This window comes from Crocodylus siamensis, chromosome 1, assembly GCF_052110815.1.
Source record: "Crocodylus siamensis isolate JL-2025a chromosome 1, ASM5211081v1, whole genome shotgun sequence".
NCBI lineage: Eukaryota > Metazoa > Chordata > Crocodylia > Crocodylidae > Crocodylus > Crocodylus siamensis.
In genome coordinates this window covers 135,135,436-135,162,399 of record NC_143395.1, presented here as the reverse complement: position 1 = coordinate 135,162,399, position 26,964 = coordinate 135,135,436, and the positions used below count along the sequence as shown (strand labels likewise).

At 41.4% G+C, this 26,964-nt stretch overlaps 1 protein-coding gene across 4 annotated transcripts in view; it reads right to left on the bottom strand.

Moving 5' to 3' along the window:
• Nucleotides 1-2,778: 2,778 nt before the first annotated feature.
• ERMARD (ER membrane associated RNA degradation) overlaps nucleotides 2,779-26,964 on the bottom strand; it is a 34,251-nt gene continuing 10,065 nt past the window's right edge. The window contains exons 5-18 of one of the 4 annotated variants that reach the window (XM_090043504.1): nucleotides 25,619-25,708; nucleotides 23,856-23,953; nucleotides 22,849-22,985; nucleotides 20,126-20,240; nucleotides 19,381-19,483; nucleotides 18,980-19,009; nucleotides 15,443-15,511; nucleotides 14,208-14,381; nucleotides 12,877-12,960; nucleotides 11,459-11,538; nucleotides 8,829-8,957; nucleotides 6,577-6,786; nucleotides 4,684-4,797; nucleotides 2,779-3,994 (exon numbers count right to left, since the gene is read on the bottom strand). In XM_090043504.1, the coding sequence (XP_089899630.1) occupies nucleotides 3,820-3,994; nucleotides 4,684-4,797; nucleotides 6,577-6,786; nucleotides 8,829-8,957; nucleotides 11,459-11,538; nucleotides 12,877-12,960; nucleotides 14,208-14,381; nucleotides 15,443-15,511; nucleotides 18,980-19,009; nucleotides 19,381-19,483; nucleotides 20,126-20,240; nucleotides 22,849-22,985; nucleotides 23,856-23,953; nucleotides 25,619-25,708 (1,608 nt within the window). In that variant the 3' untranslated portion in view covers nucleotides 2,779-3,819. The remainder of the gene's footprint in view (nucleotides 3,995-4,683; nucleotides 4,798-6,576; nucleotides 6,787-8,828; nucleotides 8,958-11,458; nucleotides 11,539-12,876; nucleotides 12,961-14,207; nucleotides 14,382-15,442; nucleotides 15,512-18,979; nucleotides 19,010-19,380; nucleotides 19,484-20,125; nucleotides 20,241-22,848; nucleotides 22,986-23,855; nucleotides 23,954-25,618; nucleotides 25,709-26,964) is intronic. The other 3 variants (XM_090043533.1, XM_090043523.1, XM_090043514.1) reach the window with 3 other exon arrangements.

The following is a 26,964-nucleotide window of genomic DNA, read 5'->3' as shown; positions in this document are numbered from 1 at the left end:
TCTCACCATAAAGCACTGGTAGGCTAGAAGTTGGATGGATGGATGGATGGGTTGCTTACATAAAGGGATACCAAACTTCCTGTTAGTAGAAAATCCATCTACTTACATAAAGGAGAACAAGGTTTTCCACAAAGCTGGGACTATGTTAAAGGGTACCACATGACAGGAACCTTTCAAACAGTTCAAGGTGTGCTACAAAGGCCCCATTTATTTCACGCAATGGTCTAGCTGTTTCTCACACAATACGACTTAAGTAATATTCAAAAGTGCCTTAATGCAATAGAGTACATATCCTTTTGCCTTATTGAGATGTGCTACATTATGTAGGCACCTTTACAATTCTCACCCTTTAAACTGCCCCTGCTTTATATTTTATTAATGGACAGGCATTTTGGTCAAATGCAAAAAACAAACAAAAAAAAAAAAGAACCACACAGAAGAAAGCTTCTTCATACTGACCATTTGACTATGAACTGCCTCAAAATATTAGCAGCTTCTTCAAAAATGCTTTTGTTTACTTTTTGTCTAAGCAAGTTTAGTGCAACTGATTTTATTTAACACTGTGCTCTTGCACCTTTGGGTTTCTAGAGAAACAGTGTAACTGTGCACTCTTATGATCCAACACTCTAGGGAACAGAACAGTTGTATGTTCTTTATAAACCATGTTTACACAGTACATTTTCTTTGTACCTACAGGAAGCAAAGTTAATGAATAATCATTCCAGCATTAATTTCGCAGTGCTGTGGACAGGATCAATGCATGAGAAAGAGGCAGTGTTAATGTTCACCCCTTCTCTAGCACTTGAAAATGTGAGACTGAAAATGAAGCCCTTGTATAGAAAAGAAAACATGGGCAACAAACTGGTATTGGCTAGTTTTATTTGGCTCAGCTGCAGAAAAGCTGGGGTGTATGAACATGGGAAAGAGCGAAACGAGAGATCCATGAAGGATTCCAGAAGTCTTGGTCTTTCATTGACAAACAGTTATAGGCACCTTACCTCTAAACCCCCCCCACAAAAACCACAAAAAACCCCAGCACAATGCAAAACTGGGGGCTAATTATGCAGAGCACTTATTATTAAACACAGTCCAAGCAACCAAAGTTATGAAAGCAGACTGCAGATATTTTCATTCCAGTCCTATCTGGAAGTTTGTATGCCAAGAACAGTTCTGTTTAATAACTCATTGTCTCCATGTATCCTTGAGGTTTTAAAAACAAAGATAGATGTTCTAACTCAGTGCAGTGCCTCTGTCAAAGCCGAAACACTGCAGAAAGGGAAGCTTGCTTGAAAGTAAAAACAAACCATTTAAAAATGACAAGAGTATTAAGAACTACGTGTTTTGTATTGTAACAGTGGAAGCACTACACATTAAGAAACACGGAAGTAAACCACTGGGTTAACTGGGCAGTTCTATTTGCTTGCCTTACCTAAAACACATAATGCCTTCTCTCCCAGTGCTCAAAAAATATGTACGGTCTAAAGGGAAGCACACAAGACCAATCTGATCTACGGGAAAATTAAGTAATTGTGGAGCAAATCCTCAGCTGGAGTAAGTCAATGGAGCTACAAAAAGTTTAGCCCAGTCAAGGATCTGCCTTAGTACCCCCCTGGTTTATAAAAATAGTTAGATCACATACAGGTAACAAGCAGAAAACAAGCTTTTTTGGGAATGGGCCAAGGTTTCTGAAAAGCGTATCACACTGTACAGGATTTGCATGAAGGCATTTCTGTCTTAACTGCAACCTCCCTGCATGCTCTAGAAGTAGCCCTCTGATTGTGGCTTTCAGAGGCCACACAGTGAGCAATGCTTCACCAGGTCTTCTTCACAGGGTGGTATATAGCATAACACATTTTAGTTCTTACTAACAGGTTGAAAAATCATTACACATAGCAATAAGATCCAGACACAAGAACAATTATCACAGTACAAAAATCCCCAGTGGTAAAAACAAAACAACCCCCTCACCCCAAAACCCATTTATTTTTAAACAAAGATGTATTTAGGTTTTTTGAGGCTGAAGAATTAGCTTGGCTCAAGATACAATTCTGAATGATGAAGGAAAAATTATGTGAGTGTCCTCTTTTTTAAATGACCTCATCCAGTGCAATTTTCTGATACCCTTCCAGTTGCCTGAACTGCAAGGTTTAGATGAAAGTAATAAAGTGCTCTCTCTCTGAAATTAATGTTTTCTCTGAAGATGTTAACTTCTGACAGGTTTATAAACTCTAGATCTGAAGTTGTGAGCTCAATATTAGAATACTGTTTATAAAGCATCCTCATAGACAGTTGTCAAATTAATTTAGAAGTATTTTGAATCAAAGAAATAAAAACAATTCATCTGAAGTGGTGAGCACAGCTCAGGACATCGGTTCTTGTAAATGTTAAGGTTAACTAGGTTTGAAGAGAACTCAGTTTCTTTACAAATATTCTAAAGGGGCAGCTGAGAAAGTTCAAGATGTAATATTTAAGTTACCAAATGCTGCCACCAAGTGTTTGCTATAGTGAATAGCAGATTATTTTATAAGTCAGGATAAATATTGAAGGTAAAGTTAAAATTATTTGTTGCTAATTACTGGAGAGAGATTTCTGTGTAATATAATGACTGTGCCAAGTTAAAAGAACTTGCAATCTAACTTCTAAAGCTATCTATTTGTCAGGTTTCCTTCTTCTGGTCTGTGTAACTGGTCAGGTGGCATGGTTCCTGTCCCGTGCTCCTTTTGAGAGTGGCAAGTGAAGTTTGATAAATAATAATGGCCAACAAAGGGAACTGTACTAAACATACTTTATTGTAACACAGCAGTAATGCATACATTTGAAAAAGAAAAAAAAGTCAATTGTGTCTCATTTAGTTGACTCCATCTTTCATTCTTAAAAAAAAAAAGGATTGGTGAAATTCAGTGGATGACTGAAGATTAAATTGATGCATCCCTCTATTCTCTTTTGGAGAGGTAAATAAGGGATTGCTGCTGAAAAATTCTTAAAAGAAGTTATCAAAAAGAATAGAGTATGCAACATGGGAATATAATATTTTTTTTATCAAGATGAATAGGAGACAGCATGTACTCTGATTTGCTGTCGATCACACTACCTTGCTGATAATTTATAGTTTTTCTTCTACTGTATCTGCTACTTTCCCCACGTTAAACTACTATCCAACAATGTGTACACAGTGAGCATATATTTAATATTTTAAAGCTGAGAACACTGAAAGAAAGTGTTGGGTACAGCTGTATTCCAATGTAGAAAATTAATAAATAAATAAAACAGGGACCACAGTTTTCCTGTTTCTATACTAATACAGCACCACAGAACTTTAGGAAGCACTCTCCATCATAAAAGTTTTAACAAGTGTTGAGTTTCTGATTATGTTTTCCAAAGTATGAGAGAGAACAGGTAGTGTTTGGGGTACTTTCAGTGTCCTTATATTTCACTTGCGAATGATATTCTTTTTTTCCACATACAAAGATTTTTCCAAGACTTTCATTCCAATTGTCTTTCCAGTCATTTTCAAGTACAATGTAAAAAATAAATTTAAAAAAAAAGCTTTAAATCACATAATACTCTCAAAAAAAGTCCATCTCAAATCATTTAGGAGAGATTTCAGTCCAATCCTCATTGCTGCCCTTGGCAAAGTGTTCCATTTCCAGAAAAGCGATCACTGAACTCTATTACCAGCAACATTGTTTCTATATTAAAATCCCAAATTCTGTTTTGAAAGGCTTTTGATAAGAGAAACGGGACAAAGGACCAGAATTTGTCCCAAGAATTTTAGCTTCATTAGATTTAGACATATATAACTTTAAAACCCAAGCATTTTCAAGGCATTTTCTTTTGTGTAGCTAATTGCATTAATGTTAGCTTTCTCTCATTGAATGCCTTCATTTTTATCAAGGCTCTGTAGGTAAGCTGCCCAGTTTCATCCCATTTGTTTTTCTCTGGGCTTGTATAAGTCACTAAGTTCTCAGTATACTGCAAGATCGATTTTAAAGACCTACAACAAATTAAAAAAAAAAAATCATAAAGAGACACTTTTTTCTTTTTTTTTTTTTTTAAGCGTGATAGACATTGACAATGCCCAATTTGGAGTTACTACCTTCCTCTCAATTTCCAAAACTCTAAACCACCCAGTGATCACTGCTACATCATTTTTCCTACTCTCTCTGGTAAGCATGGGTGCAAAGAAACAAAAAACAAAAACACAAGAGATCAGGAAGCAATAATTTTCAGAACTGCAGTTAAATCTCATTACCCACAATAATGTAGTACCATGGGAAAGTATTTGGTGGCATTTTTTGCCCTACAACTCCCTCTCTCTGGCAGCCAAAGATTTCATAATGTCTATGACCTCCATTAAATACCGGTGTGGAAATTATGACTTTTTACCCTAGTATCTTACACTGTGTATTAATATGCATTCATTTTGTAAAGGAATGCATGACAATAAGAAGTTTTGAGAATGCAAATACCTAAACTGTTTTAGAAACAGACATCTCTGAGTGAGCACTACCATCCACTCAAATTATGACCACAATCATGGGAGTAAAAGGTTGACCATCTGTTGAACCACATGCTAAATCTTAGCTTCAATAAGGATATAAAAAGGATCAAAGTTATTCAAAGGAGGGTGAAAGGAGTCTATGTCACTCCCTTATTTTAGTACAGAAAGCACCATATACTCACTTTAGATACTGCTGATATTCAAAAGGATTCTCCTGACAAATAGCATGGATGTTGTTTAGTTCCAGAGTAATCAACACTAAAATCAGCCGTAACACAGGAGACAGAAATTTAACACTAGAAATAGGGAACATTTCTTACTGTTAGTATTTTACAAATACAAAATTGTTCTTCAGATACCCCCTTTTTTGCCTTAAAAAATATAAAGGGGAATCTGGGAGAAGGAGAAAAAGTCTGAGAGGTTCATTAGGAAAGAACAGAGCCAAGATCATAGGTATAAACAATCTATAAAATAAAGAAAAATGAGCTAAATGGGTTTCCAGACAAAAAATATACTAAGATGGAGTTGAAGTTGAGAGTACATGATAGTTTGTTAGGTTAACATGTACATTTTTACATACAGGACAACCACTGAACATCCAAGAAACTCAAAGGACAAAAAAATCACCTAGAAAAAGCCAACTATGTTAAAGAATGGAAATGTAAAGTTACGGCACACAAATTACCTGCACTGTGCTCTGTGGCAGCACTGTGAAATAACCATGCATTTAGGCTTAATGTATTTAAGTGCTTTTAGTCCCAAAAGATTAAATGATTTTTCCAAAAATGTGGGGAGGTGGTGAGAGCTTAAGTTTTAATTAGAGGTGCACCAATACATCGGTCCAATATCGGCTTGGCACCGATATAAGGAAAACGTTCTGTATCTGCAATTGGCCTGATGTGGCTGATAATTTGTCTGATAAACGCCTGTTCATGTGTGTAGCCACAGCGCAGCACGTAGGCAGTGAGGAGCAGAGCCGGCAGCATGGAGTGCGGCATGCAGCTGGTAAGTCTGGTGTGGTAGAAGGGGAGGGGGAGTGGGAAAGGAGAGGGGCATGGGGAGGCAGATCAAGGCCCCCACAGTGGGGATGGGGTTGGGGCAGGGGCCAGGCTGGATGTGGGACGGAGGTGCAAGTCCCGCCGCAACACACTGCTCATCCGTTGCTCGTCTGGCAGCTCCTGCTGCTCGTCTGGGAGGGCACCGGGGGGGCAGGGCACATGCTCCTGGATCTGCATGAGGCGGGGAGGGCTGGGCTTCCCAGGGGCAACCTGACCTCCCACGTGCCCTCCTGGATGAATGGTGGGAACCACCAGATGAGCACTGGACAAGCCGTGCGTGAGCCGCCCCCCTCCGACAAGCTGCACCTCTGTCCTGTGCCCACCCCAGGCCAAGCCCACAGCTGCAGCCTGCCCTGCATCATGCACATCCAGGGGCCACACGACCCCCAGACGAGCCCCTTGTGGCTGTTCTGTGCCCTTCCCTGCCCCGGCTGTCAGCACCTTCCCCAGCCCCAGCCCCAGCCCCATTCCCTCCCTCACTGCAGTGGCCTTGATCTGCTGCCCCTCCCCGCCCCCCATGCCCTTCTCTCCCCTTCTACCACACCAGACTTACCAGCTGGATGCAGCTCTTCAAGTTAGAGCTGCACACTGGAAATTGGATTGGTATTGACCGATATGCCTCCTTAAAAATAGGATATTGATATCAGCCCCCAAAATGTCTATTGATGCACCCTAGTTTTAATAGCTTCTCTATATGAAACTCAAATGACAGATTTTGTTTTTAAACAGGGAAAGATCTGCAAAGCCACCAAATATTTAAATGACCTTTTTATCTGTGACTTTATTTTCCAAGGCCAGGCAGCAGACAATGTTAATAACGTCAGTAATCATTCTCACATGAGTTTTGTGTGCTACTCAAATATTAGTATACCATGAATGTTATTGGAAATCGTACACATAATACACAAATCTAACTGAAGATAAACTTTTTATAAAAAAAATAACAAAAGGACACACTGACGCAAAGGTAATATTCACAACTACCTCTCGCCTCCAAAAAAGAAAAAAGTAACCCACCTTTTTAACATTCGTAGATAGTTATGCCTCTGTCGAGAATGCAGCGTTTTGTTTACCCATTGTTTATATCTCATTTCAGTGCAAACAATAACTTGTTCAGACACCTGATGACACTGTGCACCTATCTGACGGAGGACCACCAATATTTCCAGGAGCGACCGTGGGCAGTACAGGGTGCGAATCTGCATGCCACAAAGCTCAGTCAGTAATCTGCAAAATGGAAAGTACTCCTCAGTGTTTCAATTTTTGTGAGCAGAATTTATAAATTAATGGACTTCACATTCATATTACCCAGCAGGAGCTACAGTATTGTAACTCGTACTCTGGAAAACATATTTACTCCACTTCCTAATGATCTGCCAAAACAAAGATTTGTTTAGTAGGAGGAGTGGCTGGCTGTGTTCTCTCTCACATAATGGAAATGAATTTCCATCTCCCAGTGATAGATAGTTCCCATCCCAAGCCAGAGAAATAACACCAACACACACAAACCTGGTTTAGAAGGTGTATTGTCCTCTAGTGAATAAGGGCAAGGCTGCCTCTTAGCCCTTATATTTCAGTTCTTGATAAACTAGGGTTTACCACAGAAAACGCCCCAGATTAAGAAACGGAAACAAGACCCCGGATAGAGTAGCCAAATGAAGACTAGACCTCACTTGCATAAAAATAAAGTCATAACAGTCACTGTTTACAATCCATAGTATGCTAGACTGGCCTTCACTAACACAGTAAAATGATAACTTTAGCATTCATAAAGAGTTCTGCATATTAGTAAGTACTAAATTACTTCATTAATCCAACTAGCTTGTTTTAAGAAAATGCCTTATTGAAACCCCCAAATACTGATATTTGACCATAGACAGTGGCTACAAGTGCCTAATGGAGTGCAGAAAACATTAAAGCTGTTTACAGATGCTTAAAAAAAAGGCATGTTACTGGAAGCAGCAGCATGCTAGTTTGACCTGGCTCTGCTGCATCTGCATAGGTTGGGTACTTCAGCAGGGCTTTTTGATGCTTTTATCTAAACCTTATTCAATCAGTTATTAAATAAAAGCACCAAAAAAGCCCCATGAAAGCACGTGATCTCTACAGATGTTGGGTGAGCCGGGTCCAACTAATGCAACGCCTCTTTTGGGCATGTGCTGGACTCAGCACAGGGGCGTACAGAGTTTAAGTGCCATTTTTTGTTTTGGTTTTTTTAACATCTGTAAGCAGCCTAAGAGTATTAAAGCATCAAGAGTATTAAAGCACTGAAACACTGAAGCTCTTCAAGATGCATCTTAATAGTTGTAGAAAGTGACAGATTGACAGCCAGAAGGCAGAGTGGCATCTTCAAGACCCTATCCTGCCCACATGCAGTAAGCCTGATGTGAATGAGAACAAAGAACAATTTTGTTTTATAGCACTATTCAACCACTTACCCCTTTAGCACCCTTGTTGGCTGCCTCAAATGTCAAATATACTTAGCATTATACCAAATTCAAAAGTTAAATCTTCCACAGACCCAATTAAAGCTGCCAGTTCATTTTAACAAGGCTACTGAAGACCCAGAAAGATACAAATTTTCTTTGTATGTCACTGGCTCAAAACAGGAAAGACATATTACCAACTACAGAGAGTGGGACTTTTAAACATATGAACTGGAATAAATTACATTAGTTATACTTAACAGCTTCAGAAATCTCTACCACAAACAACACAATCGCAGATAACTTTTATATTTAAATCTCATGAAATATAGGCTGGTTGCTCCATAACTGTACTAGCCATTTTCACTGAAGTGCCAACCACAATGATGGGACTAAAACTTCTGGTGCAGGATGTTATACATCAGCCCAACAGATTAAAGGAAATTAAGATAAATCATTGTATAAATGATATTAATACATGATAATACAATGATGTATTAATGATTAATAATTATGTGCATCTGTAACAATTTTACTTTCCCACTTCTAATACCAACAAATTTTCCACATTCCAAAACTACTGTCGTAATCATAGCAGTATTCTTCACCCCTCCCTTTCATTTTGGAGGGGATTCTTAGTGGAATCTCAAAAGACTTTTTGACTGAACTAGTGATAATACCATAAAGCTATGCAAGATACTGCTTACAACAATGATACTATATAGACAATTGAAGGAAGCACTTGTACAGCGAATGCTCATTATTGTCCCACATACCCCTTACTCTCAAAACTAGACTGTTTTCAGGAGTTGGCACAAGAGCAATAGAAACATTAAAACTTACTCCCCAGTTAGGAGATTATTTATTGGATCATCTAAAATGTAGCAACTTGGGGGCAAATGGTGCTGCAACTGAGAGAGAATCTCAGTAATCAGAGAAACTAGTTCTTGCATTTCTGTGCATCGCTCGCACCTTAAAAACAAAGAACAAAATTAGCTGCACAATTTTACATAAGAATAAAATAGTGTGTTCAATGTATGCTGAGTGCGATCGATACACACACACACACACACACACACACACACACACATATATTCAAATGACGAGAGAGAATTCATCTGGGTTCATTCTCCTGTAGAAAAAACTTAGTCTTAGATACCTGAACAGACTTTTAAATACTGAGCCCCTGAAGCGCAGAGCCTGCAGTGTTGCCACGGTGCAGCCAGAGGGCCCCCATGCACACATCTCAGCACGCTCTGTAGACTTTCTCGGTGTGTTTAAGACAATGCCAGCAGTGTACACGGCAGTTTTGACCGCCTGACTGAGACTGCTTAAAATCAGCCTGCATCCCCCTGCAGCACAATGTGAGATTGCGAAGCGGGCATGTTCTGCTCCCTGCTTGGTTGGAGCAGAGTCCAGTGAGTGACACTCTCTTGGTAGATGGGAGAGGAAGGGCAGGAACAAAGCATCAAGGGATGCTGAGGACTATGCCATGGGTTCCCTCAGAAGAGAATGTGTACAATCCTCCCACAGAATGATTTAACCCTAGTTGTTCCCGCGTTGTTTTTTTTTTTCTAGAACAGCCATTTTTGTTGCAGGAGAAAAATCCTGAACATCCTTGGAGTCCTGATTTCTCCTAGGAGAGTTACTGCTCTTCCAGGGAAAAACGAATGTCTGTATGTGGCCTTAGTTTGCGTTTTGTGTGTTAAACTGAATTTCTTGCCAGCACTTTATTCAAAAGCCTACTACCATCCTGCAATTAAATCTTCAGTTCCTTTTCCACAATGTCGTGCGCATTTTGGTGTTTTCTATCTAGAAAAGCAGCCTCCCCAAACTCTATAATAATCAGCTCCTTCTTTTCTTCTCCAGAATCCTAAAACATACCAAACACTGCCACTAAAGAGCCTCAGTTCTGATGTACCATCTTCTTGGATTCCTGTATAACTATTTTTTGTCCCCTCTACTGCACCAAAATGGTCATCTTTGAAATTATTAATGGCCTTTTCATGGTCAAATCACAGTATTTCTCAATCTCTCCATGTAGTGTGGTGGTAAGGTTCCAAATCATTATACATAAGCTTTTCCAACAAGAATGAATCTTTTGTTTTCACAGCTGATAATCTCAGCCCAACACCCTGACTGCATCTCTTCCTCTTTGCTCTCCTGTGGTCCCTTACTTTCCTCACATCTCCTTCTATGTCTGTTTGGAGAGATAATGAAGGGAGCCACTAATTTGATGGCAACCCTCAAACTCTTGTGCTCAGTTTCCTCCTTTGTTTACATAATATTCCATATTACATCAGGTGATCTTATCAAGATGCATAGTTTCAGCTTGCTTTTTTACACCAAATACTTCAGTCTTCCTTCTCCACTCACCAGGCTTGCTCACATGTTCCATACACTGAAACTATTCCTTCAAAATGGAACAGCTTGTTTTGTCTTCTCTCTCTACTACCTCCCATTCTCTGTCAAACTCCTCTCTATTAATGCTGAGTTCTCAAATGCTCAAAATTTTACCTTTTATACTTCTCTGTTCTCTCTCTACCTCAGCACACTGTTAAGTCCCATCATCTCATCAATGTTACCAAAATTAACCTTCAATGACCTATTAAAAATACTTTGTCTAGCACGATTCATCATTTCTCACCCAAAATTAATGTAAAACTCTTTCTAATTTCTTAATTTCTCTGGTTCCTGACATCCCTGTCCCCAAGCACTGTTCTCAAAAAAGCCATTGTTGGTTATTTTCCCAAAATTGTTTAACCAGAGCTGTAATGACTCCTATTTACCTTCCCCCATTTCTAACATGGCTTCTGTTCTGTAGTAGTTTACATAAGTTCTGCAAATATAAAATGCTTTTTCATCACAATACTGTAAGTTTAAGTAGAAGAGTTTATAAGGTCTACAAAAATAGTAAAATTACTACCATTCTCACTCTTTCTGCTACAATATCATCTACCTCTGAAGTGAGGTTACAAAGAATTTTCAAAGGAAAGGAAATTTCGTGCCCAGATCCAGGTCCAGCTATTACAGGAAAGCAGGAGTGAGTGTCTTACCCAAAGAACAAGAATATGGTGAAAAAAAAAATCAGCATTTTAAAAATTAAGCAAACTCAATTATTAAGAGAACCTCCAGTGATTTGTATATGCACCTGCCATTCAAAAAAGGTGTTTCCTAACCTTAATTAGCAACCAATAAATTTGAGATAAACATTAGGTTAGACAGATTCCCAAGAGCCAGGCTACTAACCTGTGGCCACTGAAAAAAACTGGACTATTCCTTTTAAAGTTTTAATTCAATAATTACTCCCATTCTAAACTTAAAAGCTGTTGCTAGAGAATTCCAGGCTAATTCAGGGTATAGGAAGCCTTGCTTCAAAATTTAGTGGGCAGCTGGTATGGGGTACACAAAGGCCCTTACAAAAAATATGGTTTTATACTACTACTACTACTATCTTAAAGTATCAGGTATACCCCGTAATTGCTTGAATTTGATCCTCAGACACTATAGGAAGCTCAGACCAGGAGTTAATGCTTTTCATACACTTCAGCACCTTTAAAAAAAAAACAAACACAAAAATGTAAAATTACATATTAACAAAGGGGCATTTTTTCACAGGATACCTTCATGTAAAATATCTTGAAACATCCATCACATTTTAGAGGGCTTTTTTACAGTAACTTCTCCACTGTCATTCTGGTTAGTCAGCAGTTCAGTTCTCACAATTAAGGCATGAATATTCAAGACAAGAGCGAAAAAAAAAAATTATGCAGAACAAAGGATTTGCTATTTCTTCCTTCTCCCCAGCTGTGTAAATATTAAGTCAGTAACATGAGGCTGCAATTCACATCCTCATTAATTTATAAGGTGCAATGAAGTCAGGAACTACTACTGACCAGATTTAATGAAGTTCTCAGACTTGTTTCCAAACTAATCAGCTAAGAACCCTGAAGAAACTGAGGAGCAGCTTCTGTCACAACGATGAAACATTAGTTGATCTTCATATGGTGATACCTCTTACTAGTCATAACCTAAACTCAAGATGTCTAGGGTTTCCAGAGACTTCAGATCCACTAAACCATCTCAAGACAGAAGTTAACTGCTTCATGCCTTTTATCAGAGGCTACTAACATAACTTACAGTTAATCAACACATTTATCTGAAGGTTTGTTAGTAGGTAGCAAATACCCAAGGGGGTGTCTACACAAGACATTTTCTGCAGAGCTGCTTAATAACTTCTGTAGTAAATGTCTCTGCATCTACACATACAGACCTATTTGATTGCAGTAAACAAATAAACTGCACCACAGGTTAGCACTTGTACATACAAATACTACCCTGCAGTGGAGTTTTTTAATGCACAGCAATGCACAGGCAGACACTGATAGGGCTGGCTGGGGGATGAGGGTGCTTCAGTGTGGGGGCTGACTGCTAACTAGCTCCACACTAGAGCACCCCTGTGCTCTGGCCACGCCCTCTGCAGCATGCTGAACTGGTTGAAGCAGCCCCAGGCTGGAAGGCTGACCCCAAAAGCCCCATACGAGTTGGGGCTGCTCCGACCTGGCATAACATGCTCTGATTACAGGCATACGTCCAAATGTGGTATCTAGGAGGTTTTTTGCTTTGAATTAAATTGCATATGTAGATGCACCTGAAGACCAATTGAAACTCCAAGGTGATCTGGAGAAGATGGGCCTCCCAATCACCAAAAGTAGTGCACTCATAAGCAATCTTAATATATAAAGAACTGTAGACTTAAAGAGATAATTAATCAATTAAATGGATTAAAATTTAATTTGCCTCAGAAGAGTAACAATCAAAAAAAGACAACAATAGTTGGACCAAATTTTAAACACTATAAAACGCACTCTCTTCAGGCAAATGGACAGACCTGTTTCTTAAGTCTGGCAATTGGATGAAAACGAGACGAGTAGCAATTTGCACAGGTGATCAGTGGTTTTATGGCTGCATGCTCCTGGATTACAAAAACAATACACAGCACAAATTTAAAAATACTAGGTCTCAAACCAGCCAAGACTTGTGTGTGCAGCTTAGGCTTGCTGACTTCAGTAGGACTAAGTTGGGTGCATAAAATTAAATGCGTGCAAAATGGGGAAGAGCCACACCATTAGTTAGCAGGGGTGCACTGAAAGAGATTTTGGGGGCCGATACTGACAGCTGATTTTTAAGGAGGCATATCAGCCAATATCAATCCAATTTCCGATACCAGCCCGGCAGCTTGAAGAGCTGCATGCAGGTGGTGAGTCTACTGTGGTGGAAGAGGAGAGGGGGAAGGGAAGGGAAGGGCCCCCACAGTGAGGGAGATGTAGGAATAGGGCTGGGGTAAGCATTGCCCAACCAGGGCAGAGTGGGTGGGGGGTGGAGCAGCGGCTCATCCCGGGGGCAGCTCCTGCCCCCCGTGCACTGCATTTTTTAAAGATCTTTAAAGCACAGTATAGATCAGGGCTGTCCAACTTCTGGGCTGCCAAGGACCATGTGCTTCATGGGCCATGTCCAGGAGCTGCAAACTACATGGGCAGCACCTCCCCATCCCACCCCAGCACCAGGCTCTCCTTCACCAAATGGGCAGCTCAGAACATGCCCCCACCCCATGCAGCATGTACAACCACAACCCCTTTCCACTGTTGCCATGCCTGTAGGGTGGGGACAGGAGGCAGAAGGAACAGGAACTCAAAGAACCCAGCTGCTGTGGCACAAACAATGGTGGAAGTGGGAGGGACCTCAGACAGTGGCAGGGAGACTGCAGGCCACATACAACCCACAGGCCATCAGTAGGACAGCCAGAGTTGACACGAGCAGGGTGCAGGGCCTGGGGCAAATCAGCCCATGAGGAGCCCCGCTCACGCTCCAATCCCACATGCCCCAGACCCAAAGAAGCTGCTGCCACCACTGGCAGCGGTAGCATTGGGGGCTGGCGGGGGGAGATAGTGAGCAGCTGGATGTGAAGCAAGCCATGACAGCACAGAGCTGTCACAGCCACTCCACCCAGCTCCGCAGGGCCTTGCGAAGTGCAGGGTCTGGGGCAGTCGCCCCAATTCACACCCCTCTAGGGCCAGCCCTGCAAACAGGCTCATGTCCACAAAAAGGTGCAGAGTTTAAACACTGTTGTTAAGACAGGTGTAGCCCAAGTGTGTTTTTTAAATCATGTTCGGCATCTAAAACAATTATCACTCACTCACCTGGCACGACATTAGCCCCTACCTTAAGGGTTACAAGCTCCTCTTCTCTTGAAAATCTGCATAAAAGTATAATGGCAAACCCAAGTATTTGGTTGGCTATTTCTCTAGGAAACTCATTTAAATTGATCTCTCCATGGCTTAAATGGTCTCTCACACGCGGACCCTCTTGATGGTTCAAAAAATCCCAAAGAAATTCCTAGGAAAATGCAGGTGAATAGAGCTATGCATACAAGAGCATGATTCTACCAAAGCCGAAACAAACAAGCAATTCCTGAATCATAAAAGACTTTTAGAATTACTTGAAATGGAGGAGAGGGGCAGGAGGAACACCTCAAGCCTTGCTTTAAAAAAAAAAGGCAGTTCTGCTCTCTTTGAAGAAGTCTGATCAGATCCAAAAAATAACTGAAAAGACTTACTGGTACTTTAAATATCATAGTTAACCGAATACAACACTACTCTGGCAGATAACTAAGAGCAATAAGTAAACAGTGAAATGTGTACAGCAGTATGATTAGCATTAGAGAGAAGGACTATAAATACAACAGCCCCTTTCAATAAAAACTACAAATGAAATGCAATCCTAAAGGCAGTCTGAGTCTCTTACAGCCAGGAGGTAGTGCCAGCTCCCTGAAAACAAATGATTCTTGCAAATCCCGATTCCTTTCCTTCCACACTATTTTATGCCATTCAAACCAATTTTACATTAATGTCTATTTTGCCCCTTTTGGATTGAAAAATCATGAACTTTAGATTACCAGCTCTGGGGAGTTGGACTCGCGTCCAAATGACATAGTAACCATTCAGCACCATCATAAATTTGCTAGTGTATAAAAAAAGAGCCATTTTTTTTTAATTGTAGCCAATTTTTTAAAATGAAATCTTCATATTTTCCCAAGCAGGAAGCAACTGTGACCACCTGAAACCTGAGATCCTGCTCCTGCCTTTGTTTCAAGGTAATCTGCATCATCACAGGAGGAGAGAGGCTCCATACCAGCTATGAACTGACTGCCCAGAGGAGTTTTCCATCTATTAACTCCTCTGTGAAATCCTGTGAAATATGAACTTTCATTTCTACCCAGGAGAACTTATACAATCTTTTCTCATGAAGGGTGCTTGTGCTTGAAAGCTTGCAATTAAAGAAATTTTTTCACAAAAAATCTTGTTGGTCTAATAAAAGATATCATCTCTACTAGGAGTCCTGATTGCCTACTGAATAAGAAGCATTTAACAGCAGCAGCAACACAAAGACAAACATACCACTGCTGGTTCTCCAAGAATTAGAGGAAGCTGATTGATCTCTTCATCCGTCAACTGTTTTGCCAACATCTTTAAAAAAACAACAAAATAAAACAAGGTCCTTTGAAACTGAAAAGCTTACTATAAAAGAAAGCTACAGTGAAAAAGCCAATGAAAAAATATGAACCTGCATCAAAGATACTGCCAAATCTCCAGCAGCAAATCCATTGATCATACTTAATGCTGATAGACAATGAGATTCAGTACAAGCCATTAATGACACCCTCAAGTAAAGCTGTCAGATGTTTAAATCATGCAGCTGGCACGAGTCATTTGTCAGATGCCATTGATTTCACCACTGCAGACTATTTAACCATGCAGGCTAATTTGTGGGGGAACAGCTCTCAGAGTTGTCTGCCCCTTATTAAGGCTCTTGACACCCTTGAAACTGAAAGGACCTCAAACAGACTGATGTAACTTCAAAAGGGGAGGGGTTGGCTGTCGCCTCCTAGGAGCTGCACCCTCACGCTTCTCCACAGATAAAGTGAACTAAACTGTAGTAACTTTGGGCACTTTTACCCATGCTCTGAGGGTGGGAGGTGGTGCTTTAATTAGAGCAGCTCTCAGAGCTGCTCTAAATAAAATGCCACAGCATCTCCTGCATCACCATTCCTGCACTTTAAAATGGCAGCAGGGGCGCTTGAACTAAAACTTGCTTGCCAAGCTTTAGTTCAAGCACCCGCGCTGCCATTTTTCAGCACAGGAATGGTGATGCACAAGACGCAGGAGACTGCAGGAGAACAGCAATTGGCATGCTTCAGCAGACTCAATTAAGCAGCTGGCTTTAGCCCCTGGGGCTTCCCTTCTGTGCTGTACCAATGTGGGGGCTGTGTTTGTGTGTGGTGGGGAGCGCTGGAGATGGACTATCTGGCAGAGGCCATGCCCCTGGCCACAATGTCCAGCACTGGACAGAGCTGCGCCCCACTGGGCACCAGCACCTGCACCGAGCACCCCTGCCTTCTGCTGCTGATGCCAACGCTTGCCGGGGCTGTGCGCCATGGGGGAAGCGTCAGGTGTGTCCCCATCCCCCACCCCCGCCACTCTCTCACACCCACAGGCTACCAATCCAAACTCCATGCTGTTGCATTGCTGCACCCCTGGGCACAGGCTCCATGCTGCCACCAGCCTCAACCCCATTCTCCTGCCCAGCTACAGCTTGGCCCCCGCCCCCATCACTTCCCTACCTCCTGCCCAGACCAGCTGGGAAGCAGGGGAAGCACAGCAGGCCCCAGTGGCTGCAGCAGCCCTGCCTGGAAGCTGCCCACTGGCCAGGCCAGGCCCTTCTACCCACGAGGGTGGGAGTGAGGTGCAACAGGCTATGTTGGGGGTGGGGGTTACATGTGGGCACCTCATTTCCACCCTTGTGGGCAGAAGGACTGAGCCTGGGGTACAATTCACTAGTGGGAGCCATGGGCAGGCCAAATCCAATGTGTGGGCTGTATTTTGCCCACCCTGATATAGATGCAAGAATTACAATATTACAGCTTATACCATTAACAGATACAGATACAAGTGTTATGACTGGCTACGCTTTTGTTTCAGGGCTGCAAAAGCACTGCACCAAGAACAACTGAAAGAAACTAACCCCCCCCCCCCAAAAAACAAAAACCAAAACCTAATAACCAACTCCACATATGAAGCCATTTTCTGACTGCCAAACAATCAGGTTATGTGCAGCATACAATGTCATGCACACATTCTGGATATTGGAGAGTTGGATTGAAGAGAAATGAGCAAACTCTCTGTAATTATATTTGCACTCACCTCAAAAATGAGAGCCTATGAGATGTGACAACATGTGTTTCAGCAACAGAGATACAAGTATACAAGATGAAAAGATTTAGGAAAAAAAATCTTGTTTATTCACCAATATACATTGACATAGAGGGTGCATCTACATGGGCACTTTACTTTGGAGCTAATTAGTTCCACACTAAAGCACCACTTTCTACACGTGTGCCCGGACTGGGATGCAGTAAATTAATTAACTCCACTGTAGGATAGTACTGTCCAGGACAAGTACTATCCGACAGCAGAGTAGTTACATGTGCGAAAATGCACGTGTAGACAGTGATGGAGGCTGGCTGGGGCATGAGGATACTACAATGCAGGGGGTGTGTGCTAGCTAGCCTCACACTTTAACACCCTCATGCCCCAGCTAGCCCCTCAACAGCATGTTGAGCCAGGGCAAAGCACCCTTGGGCTGACAAGCTGACCCCTGCTGCCCCCAACCTGGACCCCCTGCCAGCCAGGACTACTCCACTCCAGCTCAACATGCTGCAGTCCCAGGTCCACGTACAGAGATGACCCTAGCAGGGTGCGGAGCCCAGGACAAATCAGACTGTGTGGGGCCCCCTTTCCCATCCCACAACACACTCATGTAGGTAAATGAACATTGTGGCACACTGAACACTGGGGGAGTGTTGGCGGCTGGAATTTATATCTGGCACAGTTAAAGAAACTTCCAACCCATGGGGCGAGTGAATGGGCTACACCTCAAATGCAGCAGACACGCCAAATGTAGAAGGGGCCACAGCCTCTCCGCCTGGGGCTCTGAGGGGCCCCCAAAAGTGCGGGACCTGGGGCAGTTACCCCAATTTGCACCCACCCCAAAACAGCTCTGTCCATGTGTAAATGCTGCGCCCAGGAGCAGTAAACTCCGGCACAAACTGCAACTGAGTTTATTGTTATGTGCTAATTGCACATGTATATGAACCCACATATTGGACCAGTTTTTTTCTGAATACTCTCAAACCAAAATATTAGCATGGCAGGAGGTGTGAGTGGCAGGACTGAGGCATCAAATCCCATTGTGTCTTGAAATGAGTACATCAGGCACCTAACAAACACATTAAAAAACTATTTTCGGTTAAAGCAACTCTTAAGCTTCCAAACAACCTCGCTAACCTTGGATCAAAAAGCTAATGTGCTCTACAGCCTGATCACATCAAAGTGGCTCAGTATGGAATAGGATTTGCCAAAATATGCCCAATCCCATTTGCCCTCCGAGACAAGCAAGTCTCAAAATATTTAGCAAGAAAAATGATACTACAACTGAGGGAAAATCATCTTAATATTGGTCCAACATCATTGCAAAGGACTTAAAAATCAGTGGGAGTAAAAAGTGTGTGCTGTTTTTGGGAGCTAAAGATAAAGATGGAATACTAAAATTTTCATGCAAGTCATAACCAATTAAGCATCATCACTTACTGTTTGGAAATTAAGAAATAATACCCCTTCCTTGTACACTGATTTCAGCCACACTTGGAATACCGTACATAGCTTCAGGTACTTCAACTGGGCTCACAAACTAGATCTGGCTGACAGACCCACCCAGCATCACTTGACTGGCCCATGGAGCCAAAAGGTTGGGCATCACTGACTTAAGGCGACAAGACCTGTGTTTCATTTGTCATGGTCTTGAATTCTAAAGTTAACAATAACTCTGTGGAAAACAAAAAAGTTTGATAGTCCCCCAAAAAATCACAATTAACATACCTCATCAAGGGTGGTGTAAAGAGAAGAAGGCTACAACAGAAGACAACAGTATTATTCCATCTTCGAGAGGGAAAAAAAAGAGATAATGATATTAACTAACCTGACGCACTGAATTTATTCTTACTAAATTATTCGATAAATCAGGGGTTACAAATTGGAATTATCCCTTATAGATGAGGAGCAGATGAAGACCTGAGTAACTCAGGCTCAAAAGCTGCTTTAGTGGAAATGTTATATCAAGTGTTCCTGTAGTTCTGCACTATTGGGCAACTTCTGACAGTGGTTGGTGAATGCTGGCCATGAGAAAAAGTTACTTGGGTAAGCCTAATAATAAACTGTATTTTAAGACATCTTTTTTAAGCTTGTTAATCATAATCAAATGTATGCAAACACAAACCTACCTCAGCAGTGAGCAGTCTACTTGGACATTTATTAACTGTGGTAAAGAGTAATCTAAGGCTGGTTTCCAACTGAGGAAGTAATAAAGTAACACAGTCAGCATACCTGAAAAGTTAGAGGAATTCACATTAATTTATTTCTTCAAACACAAATCCTTATGGATATCAAGGGCATCTCAGAAATACTTAAAAAACAGTATTACAGCTGTATTATAGGCACCCAATCTAGATCACAATCTCATTGTGCTAGCTACTACATAAACATGCAGCAAACAGCTAGAAAAAACTAAAAATCTAAAGACAAAATATGCCAAGTCTGTGTAGCATTCAAAGAGATGGAAGGCTGAAGGAAAACAGAACTACAGTAACATGATTATATTGACCAGCAATATGCCAAGTTGGGAGGTTTAGATTTTTTTTTCTGAGGTTTATTAAAATACTTCTATTTCTTAGTTTCATTCTTTGGGCTTTCCTTCATACTCTTGTTCAGACTTCGAAGTCTAATTTACAGGTCCAGCCAAATGTCTCACACAGCTGTAAAGATACACAGTTCTCTCAGTGCAGTTCCACACACACAAAAGCAGAATAGTTTATTTTAAAATTATGCTGCATTCTAGTGAAAACTGGCCATTAAGCAGAAGGCTATGGGTTTGACTTGCTGGTTTTCCCTAAGTAATTGATGCCTGTGGTTTAAAAAAAAATCCCAAAATTGGTAAAAATGGAAAATGTAATGTAATGGTTCTGTTACCTGTGCTGCCTGAAAGCTGTTAGTGCAGAAATCCAAAAGGGTAACATGATTTTTAACACAAAACTGGATCTCTTTGCTAGTTCCTCAGTTAAAGAAAGCACTTCATAATTAATATCTGAAAATCAGCAAAAATAGACTTTAATGATAATAATGGACTGGCTATATACTGAAATGTAGATCAACCTGATGAAACAGAATTAGTCATAACAAAATTTTATTTTGGGGCAGATAATACATAAAAGTAGACTTCACCGTTATTTCAGTTATTTCAATCTGGTTAACTTCTCTTACCTAAGTGTTTCATAAATACCGTTTTATTAGCCATAGAGACTAAACACAAAACACAATTTAAAAAAATTGGTTACTGTCACATGGCAAGACTCATTTTCTCTCTAAAAAAAAAAACCTAAGAGTTCTGTGGCACTTTCATGGAAATTCTGCATCTGCTTCTGATGAACTTATATCTGTCGTTTTATTATTCACTTAATTCTATGAGTCAGTGCTGTAACCCTTGCAATATTTATTTTTATATTAAATTTAGTTTCATTTTGCTCCTACTTTGTGATTTTATGTCCCTCACAGTATCACCAAGATGTGTCACTAATGCTGTGAATGAAATTCACGTTGTAAAGCATTTCTTTGCCATTACAGAAGCAGAAACATTTCCTTTCTTAAGGAACTCTTCTATTCTGAAGGACAGTTCTCTGGCAAATGCAACAGCAGTAGAATTTCTTAACAAAGGAAGACCAGAATATTATACCTAATTTTGCCCCAGAGGCCCAGTCTCAGTTCCACAAGCAGAGCGGAAAGCAGCTCAAAAGAGTGTTGAGTGCTCACAATCTGAGTTAAGGTGAATGCTAAGGGCATCCTCTTGCTGATGCTCACAAAATAGTAAGACTCGACTGAATAAGATACAGATGGACAATTATTTTGGCTAGAGGACCACTTTAGGAATTTGGGCAAACTGTTGCAGGCCAGAGGGGCAGGGGGGGGAATTGATACTACTGATCCACTGCTGGGGCGTCAGATGGTTCTGGTGGACAGGGTCTCCACGGAGACTTGCTGGGGCCCCCACAGGCAAGGCATGCTCAAGCCGGGTAGATGGGATGGGGCTCTAGGCAAGCTGGGAGCAGCATTCAGGAGCAGGATGGGTGAGCAGAGGCTGCAATAACAGAGTGATGACCGCACAGGACCGGGGCCAGGGCCTGAGGCAGAGACATGATCCACCGTCTGCACATCCACGCCCACGGAACTGGCGCGCATTGCAGGGATATGTGGGAAGTAGATCATACCTCCGTCCCAGGCCTGGCCCTGCATTGTCACCACCCAGTGATCCTGGCCCTGGCCCCTGCCTGCCCATCCTGCTCCCAGATGCCACTCCCTGCCTACCTGTGGTCCCATCTCAACCGCCTGGCTGAGCTTGCTTTGCCCACAAGGGTCCTAGCCGGTTTCCATGGGGACCCTGCCCACCCACTCCATTCAACACCCCAGAAGTGGGTGCGGGGCAGACAGGCTGGGGTTGCCTGGACAGTGGGGCCAGGGCCAGGACCAGGTCTGGTGGCAGTGAAGTCACTAGCAGTGGTGGAGACATTAGAGGCAATAGCTGGAAGGAGCTGCATGCACCAGGATGGGCAGCAGAATTGGCTGCATGCACTATGGCCCAGGCTGCCCCTGCACCTAGGCTGGTTAAAATCCTTTGGCGGGCCAGATCTGGCCTGTGTCTTGCCCACCCCTAAAATAAGCCAAAAAGCTCACGTGAGTTCCCTTAGGCAGCCATCACCAAAATGATTCTGAAGAGTCCAAATGAGAGACAGGAGGGGGAAAAAAAAACCACGGTCTTCTCTGGCCAAAGGACCAGGATAAACTGAGATGGCCCTGCACCCGACCCTGTCTTAGGGTTGAATCCTCATCCAAGCAGACTGCACTGCCACTGGACCATGAAGATACACTGACCCTCAAAAGACAAAGATTTCCAAGAGGTAAACTAGATGATGGTTACAGGGTTCTCACCATCAACATCAGGAGACTAGAGAGTGTTTTATATCTTTTATGAACAGGGGTGCCAAACATCTGGCCCATGTGGCTTATCACTACAACTGTTGTAACTGCTGCGTCAGCCTGGCTCTGGAAGCCAGGGGCTTAACAGTGCTGGTGCTTTCCCCCCACCTTAACTTACCTGCCACTGTATTCAAGGCTTTTGTTGTTGCTGAGAACTTAAGAAAAAAAAAAAAGCATCCAGAGGGAAGGGGTGAGGATACGTGCATGCGCCCACAAATGTGCACACACTGAGCCACCCACACAACTACATTAACCCCCCTGGGTTCCAGAGCTGTGCCAATATTGCAGCTCTAGCAGCCATGGGAATTAAACATCACTTGTATAACATATGGGTCATTAGGCCTGCAAGAAGTCTCATGGTCCAGATCTGGCACACAGGACCAAAAATGTTGATATGCCTGCTTTATAAGAAAGCTTAGATGACAGATTTAAATGCCCATGCTTGATTCTGGAAAAAAATATCCCCCAAATGACAGAACTTACAACTGCATTAAAAATATTCCTGCATCTTTCACAAATTAATTTAACAGCTGCACACAGATATTTTAATTAAGGGACTGATCTTAGAGCTGTGGAAAACTAACTGTTTCCAGTGACAGTTTTGAGCTAACAAAGAACACAGGAGCCAATCTCAAGATGTCACAACTTCATGATTAGATACTTGCCTGGAAATATGTCCAGCTCCTCCAAGTTACTGAAAGTTATGCAAGGTCGGTGTACTAAACTGAATTTGTTTTGCACAAGGTATCTCTTTAGTAACTGCCCCAATCCTGCAGTTAAAAAAAGCAGCATAGAGCAATATCTAGGGAAAAACATCACTGTATATTAGAAGAGTTTATAAAACTGAATGAGTTTAAAAAAAGAGAGAGAGAGAGAAAGGTATTTGTGCACCAGGGGTATTATGAAGACATCTACATGCATGGGGAGTTGAGATTTATTGCTTTCTTCCCCCTTGCAAGTTCATTCCTTCCCCACTCGTAACAATGCAAGCACAAACATTTAACACCTGATCAAGTTCACAAGTAGAGGGAAACCAGGAATTTGGGAAAACCTATTTTCTATTTGGCTCTATTTGCTTTTTCTCTCTATCCCGTGTGTGTCTTTAGTTCTTGCTTATTCTTGCTGCTGCTCAAGTCATCTACTCAGAATAATTCTACTTTCCAACAGACAAGGCACCAAGTTTCCCACAAGAGCACAACTTGCTCACTTCCCAACTGATGCAATAAGATGGATATTAAAATATTTTAACTCAATTAAAAAGAGAGCAAAAGCAGCTACTGAGAGGACCTTCCCAGAAAACCCACCCACTGAGATGTGTCTGGAGGAGGGCTGGGAAAACTAATGGCCACAGTAATGCTATTGTTAAAAATTAAGTGAAATGTTGCCACATTTCTACTGTATTCTGCTCTGCTAACTTTACTAGCTCTTCCCCATGCCCACAAACACAACTCCAGTTAACCAGTTTCATATACAATCAAGATATTCTATAAGGAAAAGACAGGAGTGGACTTAGGAAACCTAGAGGTACCCAAAGGTTTGTAAGAAACAAAATTTCAATTAAAAATAAAATGAAAGCATACTAGAGTTTTTACTTACTTCTCCTCTTGCTCCTAGACCAACTAGTAAAAAAGGCATTTTGAAAAAAGAATTTCCAAATTCACTTGCAACTTACTTTACAGGAATTTCTTGAGGGGAGGCAAATCCATGCCACAAAATGTTACGAAGATTTAGACCACATGGCGATCCAACGAATACTCTTAGTACATTCATCTAATTAGGATAAAGATTACCACATAAGGAAATATATCATTTGCACTCTTGTATGCATTTCACTTTGAGACTATTTCACTTAATATTAGTATCTGCCAGGAGATGTTCCTTTGCAAACTCCTGACCATTTAGTTGATCAGTCACGGTTTATAACATAAGCCACAAAATTAATTTGCTATAATGTATGGCATTCCTTAAAAGGGAGGTTTGTCATCTTGACTGCACACTATCCAGCTTGCATATATAAAACGGGGTATACACTAGGAGCAATTAGTTGATAACAAAAGCTCCAAACTATGTGGATACAGAAAGACAAACAAACGGGGTGAAATTTTGTTCTCATTTGTAATCTAAAACCAGAACAGTTTAATTTAATTTGATAACTGTATTCTAATTTAACAAGGAAAAAAAAAGTGGCTTTCTAATCTGGGGAATCGGGGAAAAAAAATCCCTTCAACCTCTGCCAATTCTCTTTATCTGCAAGCTTGAACTACATGTATTATCAAAACCCTCAAATTAGATCGGGGTGGGCAAAATGTGGCCCACAGGCCACATGTGGCCTGCCAGGCCAGTCTACCTGACTGCAGGGCCCCTAAACAATTTAGAAAATTAATATTTATCTGCCCCTGGCTGCCTGTCATGCAGCCCTCGATGGCTTGCCAAAACTCAGTAAGCAGCCCTCCGTTAGAAATAACTGCCCGCCTCTGAATTAGATTCCTGAAGCAGCATACATTCTGAGGGCATCTACATGTGTGCTTTACTGCAGTTGACTAATTAGCTCTGCAGTAAAGTGTCACCGTCTACACATGCAGCACTATTAGGCCAGAGGAAACTACTTAACTCTGCTGTAGGATACTACTGACTGATACAAAAACTATTCTACCATGCAATTATTTACTCCACTGCAATGGATGTGTAAATAGTCACCCAGTCACATTTTCCCACAAAATTAGGCTCCCAAAATTGGAGTGTGCATCTCAAGTGGGGAAGCTGATTTTTCTGCCCAGAACAGAAACATGGAGATGCTACAAATTGACTGCTGCCTTGTTTCTTTCTCTTCCATTCAGCACCTGCAAGGAGGGAAGGGAAAATCCAGGGCTAGATCCAAAGGGAGTGCAGTGGTTACTTCACATCCTGCTTTTATTTCTTTTTAATTCTGCACTTACGGAGTCAATTGACTTCATGATTCATTATAGATCTACCCGATTCCTGCTTACTGCTCTTCACTCCACAGGTGTTAATGACTCTTCTCTTCTTTCACTAATCAAGTTATCCTTCTGTTGACAACTGTGCTGTCCTTAAGACTGTTTTTAGTTCTTTTAAAAAAATCCTAGCCCTGCCCATAGAGTCCAGTGCTCAGCAGTAGCTATAGTTTCATTGTTTGGCTGAAGGCCTGCCAGGAATTCAGCTATGAAAGTGCTGTAACTGTAGTTTTTGTTTGACCAGGAAAGATGAGTGAACTGTGCAGCCAAAACTCTGGAAAAATCTTTTCTTCTTCATTCTACCTTTTCCAAAAAAGAAGTGTGCACTTTATGTGGGGGGGTGTGGTATGAAAGAAAATACACTATTTACAAATTTGCTCGTTTTAAGTTACACTCAGCCATTTGGTAAAAGGAAAGCCTACCTTACAGGCAATAGGCTCTAACTTGAAAACTATACACTCACCACAGATTGTCCAAAGACTGCAGCAAGCTCTTGAGATGCAAGCAAGTCTCTCAGAAGAAAAGGACAGTCTTTCCCAATTAGCAAAAATACCTTAAAAGTCAAAGTAGGATAAATATGCTCAGAAAGAAATCTCTCAATGCACATTATCTGTAACCTTCAAGTACACAAAAACTTAACTATTTTATGCCAATAACTACAGTCAATAGATCAAACAAAATACATAAATAAAACCTCTACTATGGGCTTTATTGTGAAACAAAGGCAGCCCCATCTATCTTTTTGCCTGTCACCGAATTTCCAAATGTAGTGCTTGCTATTCCTTGGTTTTACAAAAAGACAATTCAGATGATTTAGAAAACAAAAAGCCCTGAATGCAATGCCTCTTGCTCAAGCTCACCTTCTCTTGAAATCAGTGAGGGTCTGTTGCCTCCTCTTCCCAATATTTTCTGTCTTCCTCTACAAGGATTTCCTTTTGTATTTATTCTCCTAACAGCTAGCTCTTATTACCAGAAGATGAACTCATTTTCTCCAAATACTGGCATTATGACAAGGAACCTGGACAGAGCAGTCTGTCTAGGTCTCAGCCAGCTCACTATTTCCACATTTTAAATGGCCAGCCATTAAGATTTAGCAGCCAACTAATGTTTCTAGTCTGAGTGGGACACAACTTCGGAGATGGATGCACACTGACACGGATTCAGAGTTCAACAATTTTTGCTGTATCAACCCTGGCATTAAAAATATATATATATATATATATATATATATATATATACACACAACCAGAATTCATTAACGCATATGTAGGTTTGCCACTTATAGCTGCACATTTATTTTTTTCCTATAAACTAGTATGGGACTCCTTCAATGGCAAGTTCTGAGGAATGGTGTGTTGAAGATATCCAGGGGTCAGCACTAAGCTCAGTGGGCACAGGGTAGTTAGACAATGGATTCCACCCCTCAGGAAAGGGTGATTCGTAGAGGATCTGCACCCCAAGACACTGATGATGCCTTGACTCTATTTCAACTGCAGACTTAGAGCACACGGGGGATCCAGCAGACACATCCTTGACAGCAGTCTGGAAAGTGTCTTAGTGATTCTCAACCAGGGTTCTGCAGCACCCTGGAGTGCCTTAAGATTCTTTCAAGGGTGTTGTAGGTTAGTACTGTTAAGGGTGCAAACATAATTCACAAGATAAACCCGTAGATTTCAAGTAGGAATTCACTGTATTAAAAACATTCTGGCCTTTTGTGGTCTTTCTGAATTCTTTGCAGGACAAAAAGTTCTCTTATTTTTCGTAGTGAAAAAACAGATGAAATCTAAGAGTTGGCATTTTCCAAAGGGT